At 43.0% G+C, this 15761-nt stretch overlaps 1 protein-coding gene across 1 annotated transcript in view; it reads left to right on the top strand.

Moving 5' to 3' along the window:
• Nucleotides 1-15761, top strand: part of FAT3 (FAT atypical cadherin 3) — a 490375-nt gene that overhangs the window by 398744 nt on the left and 75870 nt on the right. Inside the window, exons 10-11 of the mRNA XM_068149238.1 lie at nucleotides 633-4706; nucleotides 15373-15569. Coding sequence (XP_068005339.1) covers nucleotides 633-4706; nucleotides 15373-15569 — 4271 coding nt within the window. The remainder of the gene's footprint in view (nucleotides 1-632; nucleotides 4707-15372; nucleotides 15570-15761) is intronic.

Raw genomic sequence — 15761 nt, 5'->3', positions numbered from 1 at the left:
CTATTTTTACCTTTGTGCAGTAAGTGATCCCCATGCTTTCATGCTATAATAAACATTTAATGACATTTTCTGCTAAATCTCATTCATCTAGATTCATTCTCCTCAGAGACTGTGTGATAAATCTCTGTGCCACAGGTTCTTAGAGTCTCTTTTCTGTACTATTTGTTCTGTTTTATTTTTCTAAGTACCATTTTAACCTGCTTATGTTCACTCGCTTGAGTTTTGAGCTACTGTAATCTTCTCTACAGTTGCTTAATATCCCCTTCAATTAAGAGCCAGAGTTGTTATCCATTTGTCATGTAATTGGCTTGTTAGCCTCTGATCTAGTTTCTTTGCCTTAGGTGTTACATGTATTTGACTAATTCCGATAATTTAGGGATGCTTTTTCCTATTTCAGTAGGAGTAATGTGCATGCAGCACTTCTTCAGATGTTGATATTCAGAATCAAGATACAGATAGCAGCACCTGAGTTCCTGAAGGTCTGAACACCTGTACCATGCATCTACTGAGATACCTGATTTACAGGCAGGAGGGCTGGAAGGGGCTTTATGATTCTTCTATGGTCCTGGTTTACATCATCATCAAGTGCACTGTATTTAATTTCTAATTTGCTTCCTGTATTTGTGTTTCAGGAAATACAGGAAACACATTCAAGATTGAACCAGTCTTAGGGATCATTACATTGCTGAAGGAGCCAGATTTAACCACAATGGGACAGTTTGTTTTGTCAGTCAAGGTGACTGATCAAGGTTCTCCACCACTATCTGCAACAGCAATTGTGAGGATATCTGTGACGATGGCAGATAACTCCCACCCTAAGTTCACTCTCAAGGAATACCAAGCAGAGATTAATGAAAATGTGGATATTGGTACTTCTGTCATCTCTCTCTCTGCGATCAGCCAGTCCACATTAGTTTATGAGGTTAAAGATGGGAATGTGGACGGAGCCTTCGCTATAAATCCATACGCTGGAGTGATCACCAGTCAAAAGGCCCTTGATTATGAACGTGCTTCTTTCTATCAGCTCATCATACAGGCAACAAATATGGCAGGCATGGCCTCAAATGCCACTGTGAATATTCAGATTGTTGATGAAAATGATAACCCACCAGTTTTTCTCTTCTCTCAGTACTCAGGCAGCATAAGCGAAGCTGCTCCTGTGAACAGCATAGTCCGGAGTGCCAATAACAGCCCCCTCGTGATACGTGCCACTGATGCTGACAGTAACCAGAATGCTTTGCTTGTATACCAGATTGTTGAATCTACTGCAAAGAAGTATTTCACTGTAGATTCCAGCACAGGTGCAATCAGAACAATTGCAAATTTAGATCATGAAACAATAGCCCATTTCCACTTCCACGTGCATGTTAGGGACAGTGGCAATCCCCAGCTTACAGCAGAGAGCCCAGTTGAAGTGACCATTGAGGTAACTGATGTCAATGACAACCCACCAGTCTTCAGCCAGGCCGTATTTGAGACAGTCTTGCTCCTGCCCACGTACGTTGGTGTTGAGGTTCTCAAAGTCAAGGCTACAGACCCAGATTCAGAGATCCCTCCTGAACTAACATATAGTCTAATTGAAGGCAATATGGACCATTTTTTAATTGATTCAAGCACAGGGGTGCTTACCATTAAAAACAACAGCCTCTCAAAAGACCATTACATGCTCATGGTAAGAGTGTCTGATGGGAAGTTTTATAGCACTGCTATGGTGACAATAATGGTAAAAGAAGCCATGGACAGCGGGCTCCATTTCACACAAAATTTTTATTCCACTTCTATCTCAGAAAACAGCACCAATATCACAAAGATTGCTGTGGTGAATGCAGTAGGTAACCGCCTCAATGAGCCTCTGAAATACAGTATACTAAACCCAGGCAACAAGTTTAAAATCAAATCCACCTCAGGGGTCATCCAGACAACTGGCATCCCCTTCGACCGAGAGGAACAAGAGCTGTATGAGTTGGTGGTGGAAGCAAGCCGTGAGCTGGATCATCTTCGTGTCGCTCGAGTGGTGGTGAGAGTTTACATCGAGGACATCAATGACAACGCCCCAGTGTTCATAGGGCTTCCATACTATTCTGCTGTGCAAGTCGATGCTGAGCCTGGGACCCTGATATACCGAGTGACAGCTATTGATAAAGATAAAGGTGATAATGGTGATGTGTCGTATCTTCTGAAGGAAGACTACGGACATTTTGAAATTGATAGACAATCCGGTAGCGTCACTTTAAAAGAGGCCTTTAATTCTGATTTGTCTAACATAGAGTATCTGGTCGTCATTCTCGCAAAAGATGGCGGTAACCCCTCATTGTCTGCCTCAGTAGAGCTCCCCATTACTATTGTTAACAAAGCAATGCCTGTATTTGACAAGCCCTTCTACACAGCTTCTGTGAATGAAGATGTAGAAATGCACACGCCCATTTTAAGCATAAATGCAACCAGTCCCGAAGGCCAGGGCATCATTTACATCATCGTCGATGGAGATCCCTACAACCAGTTTAATATCGACTTTGACACTGGAGTTCTGAGTGTCATCAGCCCACTGGACTATGAAATAAATTCCCTTTTCAAGCTGATGGTGCGAGCCAGCGATGCCCTCACTGGTGCTCGAGCGGAGGTCACCGTGGACTTGATCATTAACGATGTTAACGACAATCCTCCAGTTTTTGATCAGTCAGCTTATAACGCTACTTTGTCTGAAGCATCTTTGATTGGGACTCCTGTACTGCAGGTCGTTGCTATTGATGCTGACTCTGAAAATAACAAAATGGTGCAGTATCAGATAGTCCAGGACACCTTTAACAGCACAGACTATTTCCACATAGACAGCGCCAGTGGCCTAATTCTGACAGCCCGGATGCTGGATCATGAACTGATACAGCAGTGCAGCTTGAAAGTCAGAGCAACCGATAATGGGTTCCCACCACTTAGCAGTGAGGTTCTTATTAGCATCTCCATAACAGACATGAATGACAACCCTCCAGTTTTTAACCAGTTAATATATGAATCCTATGTGAGCGAACTCGCACCTCGGGGTCATTTTGTGACTTGTGTCCAAGCCTCCGATGCCGACAGCTCTGATTTTGACAGACTGGAGTACAGCATCCTGTCAGGAAATGATCGGACCAGTTTTGTTATGGATAGCAAGAGTGGTGTTATCACCCTCTCCAACCATCGCAAGCAGAGGATGGAGCCCATGTACAGTCTGAATGTCTCTGTGTCAGACGGGCTGTTCACCAGCACAGCTCAGGTGCACATACAGATCCTTGGAGCCAACCTCTTCAGCCCTGTATTCTCACAGAGCGTTTATGTCGCAGAGGTTAGAGAGAACACTGCTCCTGGAACTAAGGTAATCCACGTGAAGGCAACAGATGGGGATTCAGGTATATACGGCCAGATAAGCTACTCCATCATAAATGACTTTGCCAAGGACCGATTTTTGATTGATAACAACGGGCAGATTCTGACAACCGAAAGGCTAGACAGAGAGAACCCGCTGGAAAGTGATATTGGTATCTTTTTGAGAGCCCATGATGGAGGTGGCAGAACTACATTTTGCTCAGTGAGAGTGATAGTAGTGGATGAGAATGACAATGCTCCGCAATTTATGACAGTTGAATACAGAGCAAGTGTCAAAGCTGATGTTGGGAAAGGTTACCTGGTGACCCAAGTGCAAGCAGTAGATCCGGATGATGGACCGAATTCTAGAATTACCTATTCTCTATATAGCGAAGCCTCTGTTTCAGTAGCTGATCTGCTTGAAATAGATCCAGACAATGGATGGATGGTTACCAAGGGTAGCTTTAACCAGCTGAAAAACACAGTTCTGTCATTCTTTGTCAAAGCAGTTGATGGTGGTATTCCTGTAAAGCATTCCCTTATTCCTGTTTACATCCATGTTTTACCGCCAGAAACTATTTTGCCTTCCTTTTCTCAACCCCAGTATTCTTTTACCATAGCAGAAGATGCTCTCATAGGTAGTACCATTGACATTCTGCATGTTTTGCCTAATCAAGGTGCTTTGTACAGCACAGTTAATGGTGAGATGAGTGAGAACAACAAAGATGGGGTTTTCATCATAGAGCAAGACACGGGGCTCATAAAACTGGATAAGAGACTTGACCATGAGGCAAATCCTGCTTTTCACTTCAAAGTTGCAGCCACCATTCAGTTAGACAAAGTAGACATTGTGTTGACTGTGGATGTGGAAGTTAAGGTATTGGATGTCAATGACAACAAGCCCATGTTTGAAACAGCTACCTATGATGCTATCATAATGGAAGGGATGCCTATAGGAACAAAACTTATGCAAGTTAAAGCGGTTGACGCAGACTCAAGTGCAAATGGGCAGGTCACCTACACACTTGCAGTGGAATCAGAGCTGGAGAAGATCACAGAAGCATTCACCATTGATAGCAACAGTGGCTGGATAAGCACACTGAAAGATCTGGACCATGAAAAGGATCCTGCTTTCACCTTTGCAGTGGTGGCCTCAGATCTGGGAGAAGCTTTATCCTTGTCATCAACCACCTTGGTCTCAGTTACTGTGACAGATATAAATGATAACGCACCTATCTTTGAGCATGAGGTGTACAGAGGGTCAGTGAAGGAGAGTGACCCTCCAGGGGAAGTCGTGGCTGTGCTTAGCACCTGGGATGAAGACACATCTGATGTGAACCGACAGGTTAGCTACCATATCACAGGTAAGAAACCATTTGCATGCTTGCTTCCCCAAACAAGCTTTACTGAAGAACTGTGATGTGTCCAGTTTTAGGTGTATGTTTAGCAGAGTTCCAACTACATTGTCACTGTGAATCAGACAGTTGCATCTCTCTTGGATTGTTTTTTTTTCATTTGGGCAGAATTTGCAGCAAGTAGCAAAGCTAAAAAAGAGGGAAAAGGAGTGTGTGTCTATCTGTCTGTTTGGGTTATTATCTCTCTAATTTCCAAGATTAATGCTTCATGATTTGTTGCAGTGCAATGTACTGTGACCCATCAACCCATCATAATTGATATGTCAGCTGGGAAGCCATCACAACTTAATGTTTCATCCAAGAGAAGAAGAACATTTCATTCCTGAGGAGAAAATTCCCACATTTCACAGTATCACAGTATCCCAGTATCACTTAGGTTGGAAAGGACCTCGATGATCACCTTTTTCTTTCTGTGGCAGGGAAGTGCATGCAGGGGCCACTTTGAAATACCACCATTTATGAGGGAGGGAAAAATAGAGGAAGGAATTAATTTTACATTCAAAGGAGTAGGGGAATGCTGTATCCTACCAGCACAGATTCCTGGCCTGGGAAACAGTAACCCACTTAGAAGTGCTGGTTAGCTGCTCTGCATTGTTATATCCAGTGTAAGGCAATTCTGATTACCTTACCAACCTATTTTTCAAAGCATGACAACATTACTCTTTCCTATTGCACTATATTTATTATCATTCTTGTAGATTCAGACTGGCTTTTGTGTGAGTATGCTATGAGTGATGGGGTGCTGCAGTTATTTTTCTGCCTACAGCTCTCTTTGTCCAATAGATTTTGTTAGGGAGCAGCTTTGTCTTTCCCCACAATCTTCACAATCCAAGAACTAACACTAATTTCCTAGTCATAACCAGATGGCTGGACAAATTCACATTTTTCCTACTGGATGGGATTAGAATTACACAACTGCATGTAGGAAGCAGGCTGTGGGTAACAATGACTTGACTAATGGGATAACAGTTTGTATGTTTTGGTCTTGATGCTAAGACTCCTAGCCCTTTGTTAGCTATTGGATCAGATATGGTGTGTAGGGAGAGGTGTGATACTTTAGTTACCTACTGATGACCTGGATGAGTCCATCATTAGTAAATTTGTAGATGACACCAAGCTGGGGGCAGGTGTTGATCTGTTACAGGGTAGGAGAGCTCTGCAGAGGGACCTTCACAAGCTGGACAGATGGGTCCAAGGCAAAGGGTTCTACACATTGGCCACAACAACCCCATGCAGTGCTACAGGCTGGGGACAGAGTGGCTGGAGAGCGGCCAGGCAGAAGGGGATCTGGGGGTACTGGTTGATAGCAGAACATGAGCCAGCAGTGTGCCCAGGTGGCCAAGAAGGCCAATGGCATCGTGACCTGCATCAGGAACAGTGTGGCCAGCAGGAGCAAGGAGGTCATTGTGCCCTGTACTCAGCATTGGTTAGGCCATACTTTGAGTCCTGTGTCCAGTTCTGGGCCCCTCAGTTTAGGAAAGATGTTGAGTTGCTGGAAGGTGTCCAGAGAAGGGCAACAAAGCTGGGGAGGGGTTTGGAGCACAGCCCTGTGAGGAGAGGCTGAGGGAGCTGGGGTTGCTTAGCCTGGAGAAGAAGAGGCTCAGGGGAGACCTTATTGCCATTTACAACTACCTGAAGGGAGGTTGTAGCCAGGTGGGGGTTGGTCTCTTCTCCCATGCAACCAATACCAGAACAAGGGGACACAGTCTCAAGCTGTGCTAGGGGAGGTTTAGGCTGGATGTTAGGAAGAAGTTCTTCACAGAAAAGGTGATTGGCCATTGGAATGTGCTGCCCAGGGAGGTGGTGTAATCACCATCACTGGAGGTGTTTAGGAGGAGACTGGATGAGGCACTTGGTGCCATGGTTTAGTTGATTAGATGGTGTTGGGTGATAGGCTGGACTGGATGATCATGAAGGCCTTTTGCAGCCTGGTTCCTTCTATTCTATTCTATTCTATTCTATTCTATTCTATTCTATTCTATTCTATTCTATTCTATTCTATTCTATTCTATTCTATAGTTGGCTGTGTAATTCATCAGAAATATCATCATTTTCAAAGCAACCAGAAGTACATTCTAACCATTTCCTTCAAAGTCTAGGTTTGATTTAAAGGTTTGCAAAGGTTTGTGTGTGTTTATAGTGTGATGTGTTGTAGGATATAAGAAGTAGAGGCAAAAATAATCCTGTGGATAAAAGCTTGGGGCAAGGTGCATTAGATGCAGGCGCCTCAGTTCCCACATACCTAAAAGTATTGCCTAATCCTGGAGATTTTGTGATATTTGAAGAATATGAGGATCCCAGTATAGAAAGTACTGTAGGAAATGTAAACCCTCCATGTTTGTAATAAATGTCTGTCAGTATATCCTGATCATTAGCTGAAAGTACTTTTCTTCTGAAATTATTCAGTCATCTCTTACGAAGGATTATGATCTTAGTTACATTAGAATAGAATAGAATAGAATAGAATAGAATAGAATAGAATAGAATAGAATAGAATAGACCAGACCAGACCAGACCAGACCAGGTTGGAAGAGACCTTCAAGATCATCACATCCAACCCACCTAAACACAGGACACAGTACTCAAGGTGCAGCCTAACCAGTGCAGTGTACAGGGGCAGAATGACCTCCCTGCTCCTGCTGGCCACACTGTTCTTGATGCAGGCCAGGATGCCATTGGCCCTCTTGGCTGCCTGGGCACACATCCCTGTGCTGATTATTTAGCCAAAAGTAGACTTTTTAATAACAACTGTCATATTGGACTCAAAAATTATGGATCATTCTATACCTTCATTTCTGTCACAGTTCAAAATGTGTCTGTCCTCATAGGAGAGGTGCTCCAGCCCTCTGGCCACAAGGATGAGCAGAGGGCTGGAGCACCTCTCCTATGAGGACAGACTGAGGGAATTGGGGCTGTTCAGTCTGCAGAAGAGAAGGCTCCCAGGTGACCTAATTGTGGCCTTCCAGTATCTGAAGGGGGCCTACAGGAAGGCTGGGGAAGGACTTCTCAGGATCTCAGGTAGTGATAGGACTAGGGGGAATGGACTGAAGCTGGAGGTGGGGAGATTCAGGCTGGATGTGAGGAGGAGGTTCTTCAGCATGAGAGTGGTGAAGCCCTGGAATGGGTTGTCCAAGGAGGTGATTGAGGCCCCGTCCCTGGAGGTGTTTAAGCCCAGGCTGGCTGAGGCTCTGGCCAGCCTGATCTAGTGTGGGGTGTCCCTGCCCAAGGCAGGGGGGTTGGAACTAGATGATCCTTGTGGTCCTTTCCAACCCTGAATGATACTATGATACTATGATAGATATTTTTCTAGTATTTCACTTTTGGAGGACAGTAGATGCCAAAGCCCCAAACTTTCTCTAATATGTACTGTACAATTACTGAAGTTTGTGAGCTCAGAAACTTCACAGGCTGTGAATATATCCTTTGAATTTGGGAAATGCACATAGGAAAAAAAAATCTGTGCTTTTGATTAAAATGTCAAGTCATATTAAAGTATAGTTTAACAATCATTTATTCACACTTTGCCTCAAGTTGAGCTCAGGAGCTGCATTTGAACATTTCAGAGGATCAGATTAGCAAGATGATTATAGAAATGCTGTGGCTTTCCAGAGGCATTTTGAGCCACAGAAACTTCTGTGAATACAATAAGCAAACTCTGAGGGAAAACAGAAGACTACAAAAAGAGAGGAGAGGAGAGGTTCGGAGAGGAGAGGTTTGGAGAGGTTCGGAGAGGGGAGGGGAGGGGAGGACACAAAAGAGAAATGGTAAAAAAAGCATCATTTAAGAGATGAAAGAAATAGATGTTCTGGGTCAGATGTGATCACTGAAGAGTGCTTTGAACTCTGTTAAGAAATGCAAACACTACAGACTTCTGGTCAACTTTGAAAAGGGGTAGCTACATTCTGGTGGATAAATATGTATTCTGTTTTGAACTCCTTCAGTTTAGGATTGGTTTCTGTGATTACTGGCAAGTAATTGCCATTTGCAAATCCACCTTCATCTGCATTTGATGCTGATGGGAAAGAATTTTGCAGTTACCCTTTGTTATTTGTGGTTTGATAACAGCTGGAGATGTTCAGAAAGCAAAAGCACCATATATAAATCTTAATAGAAAATCAATAGGAAGTGCAGATGACACAGATGCACTTAGGGAGCACAGCAGTTTTCTTTTGAAGGCTCATTTGAGGTCATTTGAGAGCGTTTGGCTAAAACCAGGGCTCTGATGATGTTTAACTAGGATGTTTAGCCAACCTAGGCCCAGTCAGTTATTGCTGAGGTTTTATGGTAGTAAAATAGAAAATGTCATGAGAAAACTGTCAGTTGCTAAGACTTTGGAACAGTAAAGTGTTTTGTCTTCCTTGGTGATATTAATTAAGCTCCATCAGGCACATAAATCTTTGGACAGACAATAATCTTGAAGCTGGGTTCATCTGAATACAAGGGAGAAGCAGAGTGTGTTTTGGAGGACAGAACTCGTATTGTACACAGCAGCACTTTCCCTGGGGTGATTGCCCAGAATGAGCAAAGTGTGGCTTTTTTGGTGGGTTTTTTTTTATATTCTTGATCCTAGAGTTCTGGAGAAATGGGTGTTTCAGTGTTTGGGGAGGGCATGTGCTGTAGGCTGAAGAACAGTGTCTGCTATTTAGTGAATCTAAGAGGATTGGGGTTATCATTTCGGCAGCTCAGTAAACACACAGAAAAGAGGTCACAGGCTGCAGTCCCCTGGAAGTGGAGGATAAACCTATTGATTGTATGTGATGCAAATGCCTAGAGTTCTAATTGAGAGTTGACTGTATCTAAATAAATGCATAACTGCAAGAGAGAAACTAACTAAATGAATTAGTAAATACTCTGTTTCCCCTCCCAGATTGGGGCGTTGCAGTGAAAACCAATGCTCTCGGCTTCTAGTTTTCAGTTCCCTCTTAGCCATTATAATTCCCTCTGTGTGTGCTTTAGTAATGATGTGTGTCAGGATTTGTTTATTTTGGATCACTGTGTCTCTGCATTTCATTTGTGTCTGGCTGTTTTCTTTCCTTACTTAAACTTGAGCTTGATTTGGCTTTGTACTATTTGCTGACTAGGGAGGGAGGGAGAGCATTATTTAAACTTCAAGCAGCAACAGATAAAAGATAAAGCTGATTCCTTTAGCCTCAAAGCCCCGCTCCAAAGTTACTGGAGTGTTTTTTTTGTAGCTGGCACTTGGCTGTTGTGACATTCAAAGTAGAACATGAGAAAACTGCCAGAAGATTTTAAAGAATCCATTAATACATGTAGTCAGGAGGCTTCCATTTAGAAAAGCTACATTATTCAGAGTGAAAAACTAATTAATTAGAACGCCCCTAGGAAACTGAATCTGCTTACATATATTAGGGGAAAACTTAATTAATCACTGCAGAATGAGATCTGCGTCAAGACATATGTGTAAGTACTAGAAAATGGCAGGGCCACAGCATGGAATTTTTTTTGCCTTTCCTTTTTTTAAGAACATTTCCTTGTTGTATTTTAGTGTTTTACAGCTCATTAGGTTTTGTTACACTTTGTAGTACAATTTCCACCTTTGTCTCCCATCAGCAAGGTGTGCAGCCAGTCCTGAGAAGCAAAGAAACACAAGAAAGGTGCCACTAATGAGAGAGTCATACAGAAAAACTCTTACACATTTGCTGCTTATTGCTCAGGTTTCTTGGTCATTCAAATTGATCATTTTCTACTGCAATAAAGTCAGGGAAAAGCAATCCCAAGGACCCTTTGTTTTATGCATACTCCTCAAATTTCAAAGGGATAGGATAGGATAGGATAGGATAGGGTAGGATAGGATAGGATAGGATAGGATAGGATAGGATAGGATAGGATAGGATAGGATAGGATAGGATAGGATAGGATAGGATAGGATAGGATAGGATAGGATAGGATAGGATAGGATAGGATAGGATAGACCAGGTTGGAAGAGACCTTTGAGATCATTGAGTCTATGCATGATTTCATAGTATCACAGTATCAGTCAGGGTTGGAAGGGACCACAAGGATCATCTAGTTCCAACCCCCCTGCCATGGGCAGGGACACCTCACACTACATCAGGCTGGCCAGAGCCTCAGCCAGCCTGGTCTTAACACCTCCAGGGATGGGGTCTCAACCACCTCCCTGGACAACCCATTCCAGGGCTTCACCACTCTCATGGGGAAGAACTTCCTCCTCACCTCCAGCCTGAATCTCCCCACCTCCAGCTTCATTCCATTCCCCCTAGTCCTATCACTACCTGAGATCCTGAGAAGTCCCTCCCCAGCCTTCCTTTAGGCCCCCTTCAGATACTGGAAGGCCACAATTAGGTCATTTAAGAGCCATTCTACCAATAATAAAGCAACAGTCATTTAAAAATCACTCCAAGCTAGTGTTGCTGCCAGCCATAAAAGCCATCACCTGATATTAATTAGGTTTTTATCTTTGCACTTTTCTTAGCAATGGGATACCCATACCTTGACTGCATTGCTTCATAGCTGGCCAAGACAGTTAATCATTTCTTTTCACAAAAGGACTAGTATAAAGGAAGGCACTGATTGATGTCATGAAGCTAAATATGAATATTTAAACCATTTTTATTAATGGTTTACTACAGTAAATTCACTGTGAGAGGATTGCATCATTTTATAAAGGAGAGATAAGCCTTTTATATTGATGTTCTTTTTGTCTAGGATTGTAATCAGAACTGTGCTATAGTGCATGTCAACCTACTGTGTAACCCCTTCTAAGAGAAATGTATGAATAGAGTAGAATAGAATAGAATAGAATAGAATAGAATAGAATAGAATAGAATAGAATAGAATAGAATAGAATAGAATAGAATAGAATAGACCAAGTTGGAAAAGACCTTTGAGATCATTGAGTCCAACCTATCACACAGCACCATAAAATCAACTAAACCATGGCACCAAGCACCCCATCCAGTCTCTTCCTAAACACCTCCAGTGATGGTGACTCCACCACCTCCCTGGGCAGCACATTCCAATGGCCAATCTCTCTTTCTGTGAAGAACTTCTTCCTAGCACCCAGTGTAAACCTCCCCTGGCACAGTTTGAGACTGCATCCTCTTGTTCTGGTGCTGGTTGCCTGGGAGAAGAGACCAACCCCCACCTGGCTACAACCTCCCTTCAGGTAATTGCAGACAGCAGTAAAGTCTGCCCTGAGCCTCCTCTTCTCCATGCTAAGCAACCCCAGCTCCCTCAGCCTCTCCTCACAGGGCTGTGCTCCAAACCCCTCCCCAACTTTGTTGCCCTTCTCTGGACACCTTCCATCAACTCAACATCTTTCCTAAACTGAGAGGCCCAGAACTGGACATGCTTGTATCACACAATAGATTAGATAAATTTTCTCTGAGTCCTGGGATGATTATTCCACACTTTCATAGAAATCAGTAGGAAAACTGGGACCCGTTTGGTTTTGTGATAGAAAAAGGTGCCTTTCTATGAACAGCAAATACCTGGCTTTGAGATAGCAGATTTGTGCTTTGTATGATAAGAGGGCCTTTTATAATTGTATTTATAATGCCTATCTGACTAATTTCCTGGAAGTATTATTCATTACGATGTGCTTTTTTTTACCCAGTTACAGCTATCATAAATGGTGATGCTTAATAAGAGTGATTTGCTCAGCCTGTCTCAACTGACTTAGTCCCATAGTTTTCCCATTAAATAGAAAACACTCTGTCTTGTCATTGGTAGCTAATGCAGAAGGCACAGACTGCAGCCTGTGACCTCTTTTCTGCTTTTTGATGTAGAAAGAAGGTATGAAATATGCATTAGAACCTTTTTTTTTTTTGCTTGGTTTTAAGATCAGTTTCAAGTTCAGAAATTGCTTGACAGCAGAGGGAACTCAAATAAATACAGCCTTGGATTATTTTTTATTATTTTATTTTTTATCCTTAATTACTCAAACATTTAACAAAAGTTCTAGAGAGAAAGGTTTAAGAATCTGGTCTTTCCTTTGGGCTTGGGCAGATCCCATGAATAATTTGTAGGCAAAAGTGCATTTGACATTCTTGATCCTGTTACAAGAAGGAATAAGCATTCCCTTAATACTTTTATGCCACTATTATACATGAGTGTGGTGGGTTCAAAATCCCACACCCCACACCCCCCCCCCCCCAACATTAAATTTGCCAGGCCAGCTCAGTTGGAAGCAAATGAAAGCTGTATTTGCAAGCAAAACTACAATCTACAACGGAATGCAGTGAGTGTGTACAAATACACAGTGTTGACAGTATTTACAGGTATTAATGAACAGCACAAGGATCAAAGAGCAGGGGAAGCTAATAGCTTCTCCCTCCCTGTCCCCCTCTTATCCTCCTGTACATAAAAGGGACAAGAGAAAGGAGCAAAGAGATGTTACACTTAGCCAAAACAATGCAAGGTCAAGCAGAAGCGAGTTAGTATCTCTGCCAGAGCGAAGAAGCAAGAGTGAAAGTCCATTATCTTTCCAGTGGGATTGTTTAGAACTATCATTATTTTCCTTTTATGCCCAACAGTGATTTATTTACATTTTCCTGCTTTCTGTTCAGGATCTGTGAAAAAACTCTAAAGGCATAGCTTTAAAGTACCACAAGGAGAAACATGGGAAGTAGTTCTCAGATTGCATTTCTGCATGGCACAATGCTGCAGAGAACTTAGTATGGTGGGGAAGAGGCCAGTAGTGAGTTAGCTGGAATTAAAGTTCACCCAGTGGAGCAATGTGATGCTTTTTTCTGTGTCCTCACTGAGTTTGCTATGACTGTTGTGCTCTATCCTGAATTATTAAATGTGCAGGTACATTTTGGCAGAACAAGGTTACGCAAGATGCTGGGCACGGAAAACTTGGTAGCTGGCTTTGCTAGTTTTCTCTGGAGTAGAATTAGTTTTCTTCATAGCAGCTGGCATGGTGCTATGTTTAGGTTTTGTGACCAAAACAGTGTTGATAGCAGAGAGATGCACTAGCCCTTGCTGAGCAGTGCTTACACAAAGCCAAGGCTTTTTCTGCTTCTCACCCCATCTCACCACAAGTAGGCTGGGGATGCTGGTGGAGTTGGGAGGGGACACAGATGGGATATCTGATCCCATCTGACCCAAAGAATGTCCATACTGTGTGGTGCCATGCTCAGCAATAAATGGGCTGCCTGGGGAGGTGCTGGAGTCGTCCTCATTGGAGGTGTTTAGGAGGAGACTTGATGGGGTCCTTGGTTGCATGGTTTAGTTGATTAGATGGTGTTGGATGTGATGATCTTGAAGGTCTCTACCAACCTGGTCTATTCTATTCTATTCTATTCTATTCTATTCTATTCTATTCTATTCTATTCTATTCTATTCTATTCTACGCTACGCTACGCTACTCTATTCTATTGTATTCTATTCTATTCCATATCTGTAGGAAGAAGGAGAAAGGGATGATGTTTGGAGCTATGATGGTTTTGTTCCCAAGTAACTGTTATGGGTAATGGAGCCCTGCTTCCCTGGAAATGGCTGAACACCTGCTACAAGTTTCTTATTTTGCTTTGCTTAGACACTTTTCTTTTGCTTTACCCATTAAAGTGACTTTATCTCAGACCATGACTTTCACTTTTACCTTTCTGATTCTCTCCTTTATCCTACCAAGGGGAAATAAGCAAATGGCTGTGTAGAGCTTAGCTGCCTAGCAAAGTTAAGCCACAACATTGGTTTAAGAGATTTTACTGTCTGAACTGACAGGGAGTTGAGATTGAGCTCAAAAAAAGGTGATCAAAGTTGGCAGGGAAACATTCACAACAACTGTGGCCACCTTGTTTCTGGTAGCCTTCTGCATGTGACATGTACTTCCTTCTTGAGGATGAGGTGGACCTAAACATTCTCTTGCCCAGCCTGCTTTTGTCACCAGGCAAGTTAACAATGGGGAGAAGCAACATTGCCAGGTTCAGTGAGAGTGTTATGGCACAATAAAGAGCTGTTCTGCTTCATCTCCTGCACTCCTTTCATCAGCTATCACCCTCAGATGCATTCTATCTAATTGTACTGCTTATCTTCCAACTGCTCCTCAAATGACCTCTTGTTAGGACTATTTAATGCTAATGTGTCTTCCTGTGTCATGTAAACTTTTCTTAAAATTAGAATTTTAATGAGCAGAAGAACGGCACAGCTGTATGATAAAGCTTTCATTAGAGGATTCCTTAATAGAACCCACTTCCAGTCCTTGATTACATAATCAACAGCTAATGAAATTGTCTTGGTAACAAGAGCTGCGGTGTATTACATCCTCTCCTGAGACTAAGTGGAAAGACAATTGTGCCAGCCTGAGAGGACTATTGATTGTTCACAGTTTGAATCTGATTGCCCTTAAGGGGAACTAAACAAGAGATCATCCTCAGTGCTCCTATATGGATATTGTTTCCACTGAAAGTTACTGGTTCACTTTCACACGAGGCATTTGGGGGGCAATAAACAGGGGGAGCACAACCTCATTACAGATTTCCTGAGTCTGCGAGTTTGAAGGCGCCGACCGCTGTAACGCAAACGACAGCTGCCTGCTTCGGGTCCTCTGCTATACGTCTGCGTGTTGAAACTAGGCAGGAGCCCCAAAGGGGACACCCCTGCCCATTGCATGTTGCTTGTCTCATTGCAGGAGGGAATCCCAAAGGGAAGTTCGCTCTGGGACTGGTTCAGAATGAGTGGAAGGTTTACGTTAAAAGGCCTCTGGATCGGGAGGAGCAAGACGTTTATTATCTGAACATCACTGCCACGGATGGCCTCTTTGTAACCCAAACTGCCGTGGAGGTGACCGTCACTGACGTTAATGATAATAACCCAGTCTGTGAACAGGTGAGTTAGCAGCGTCCACAGCAATGGACTCTCGTGTTGAAAGCCACAGTTCCCCTGTGGGTGTCCCTGCTGTGCACAGGTGTTCATAGGCAAGGCCCATTTTCATCCTTAAGGTCTTAGTCAAATAACCTGGAGTGATCTGGGAAAGGAGCAGAATAAAGTAGTACTCTTAACACGAAGATTGAAGGATGA

Source organism: Melanerpes formicivorus, unplaced genomic scaffold (assembly GCF_026170545.1).
Source record: "Melanerpes formicivorus ecotype bairdi unplaced genomic scaffold, bMelFor1.0.p_v2 SCAF_1, whole genome shotgun sequence".
Classification (NCBI taxonomy): Eukaryota; Metazoa; Chordata; class Aves; order Piciformes; family Picidae; genus Melanerpes; species Melanerpes formicivorus.
This window is presented reverse-complemented; position numbering and strand designations above follow the sequence as displayed.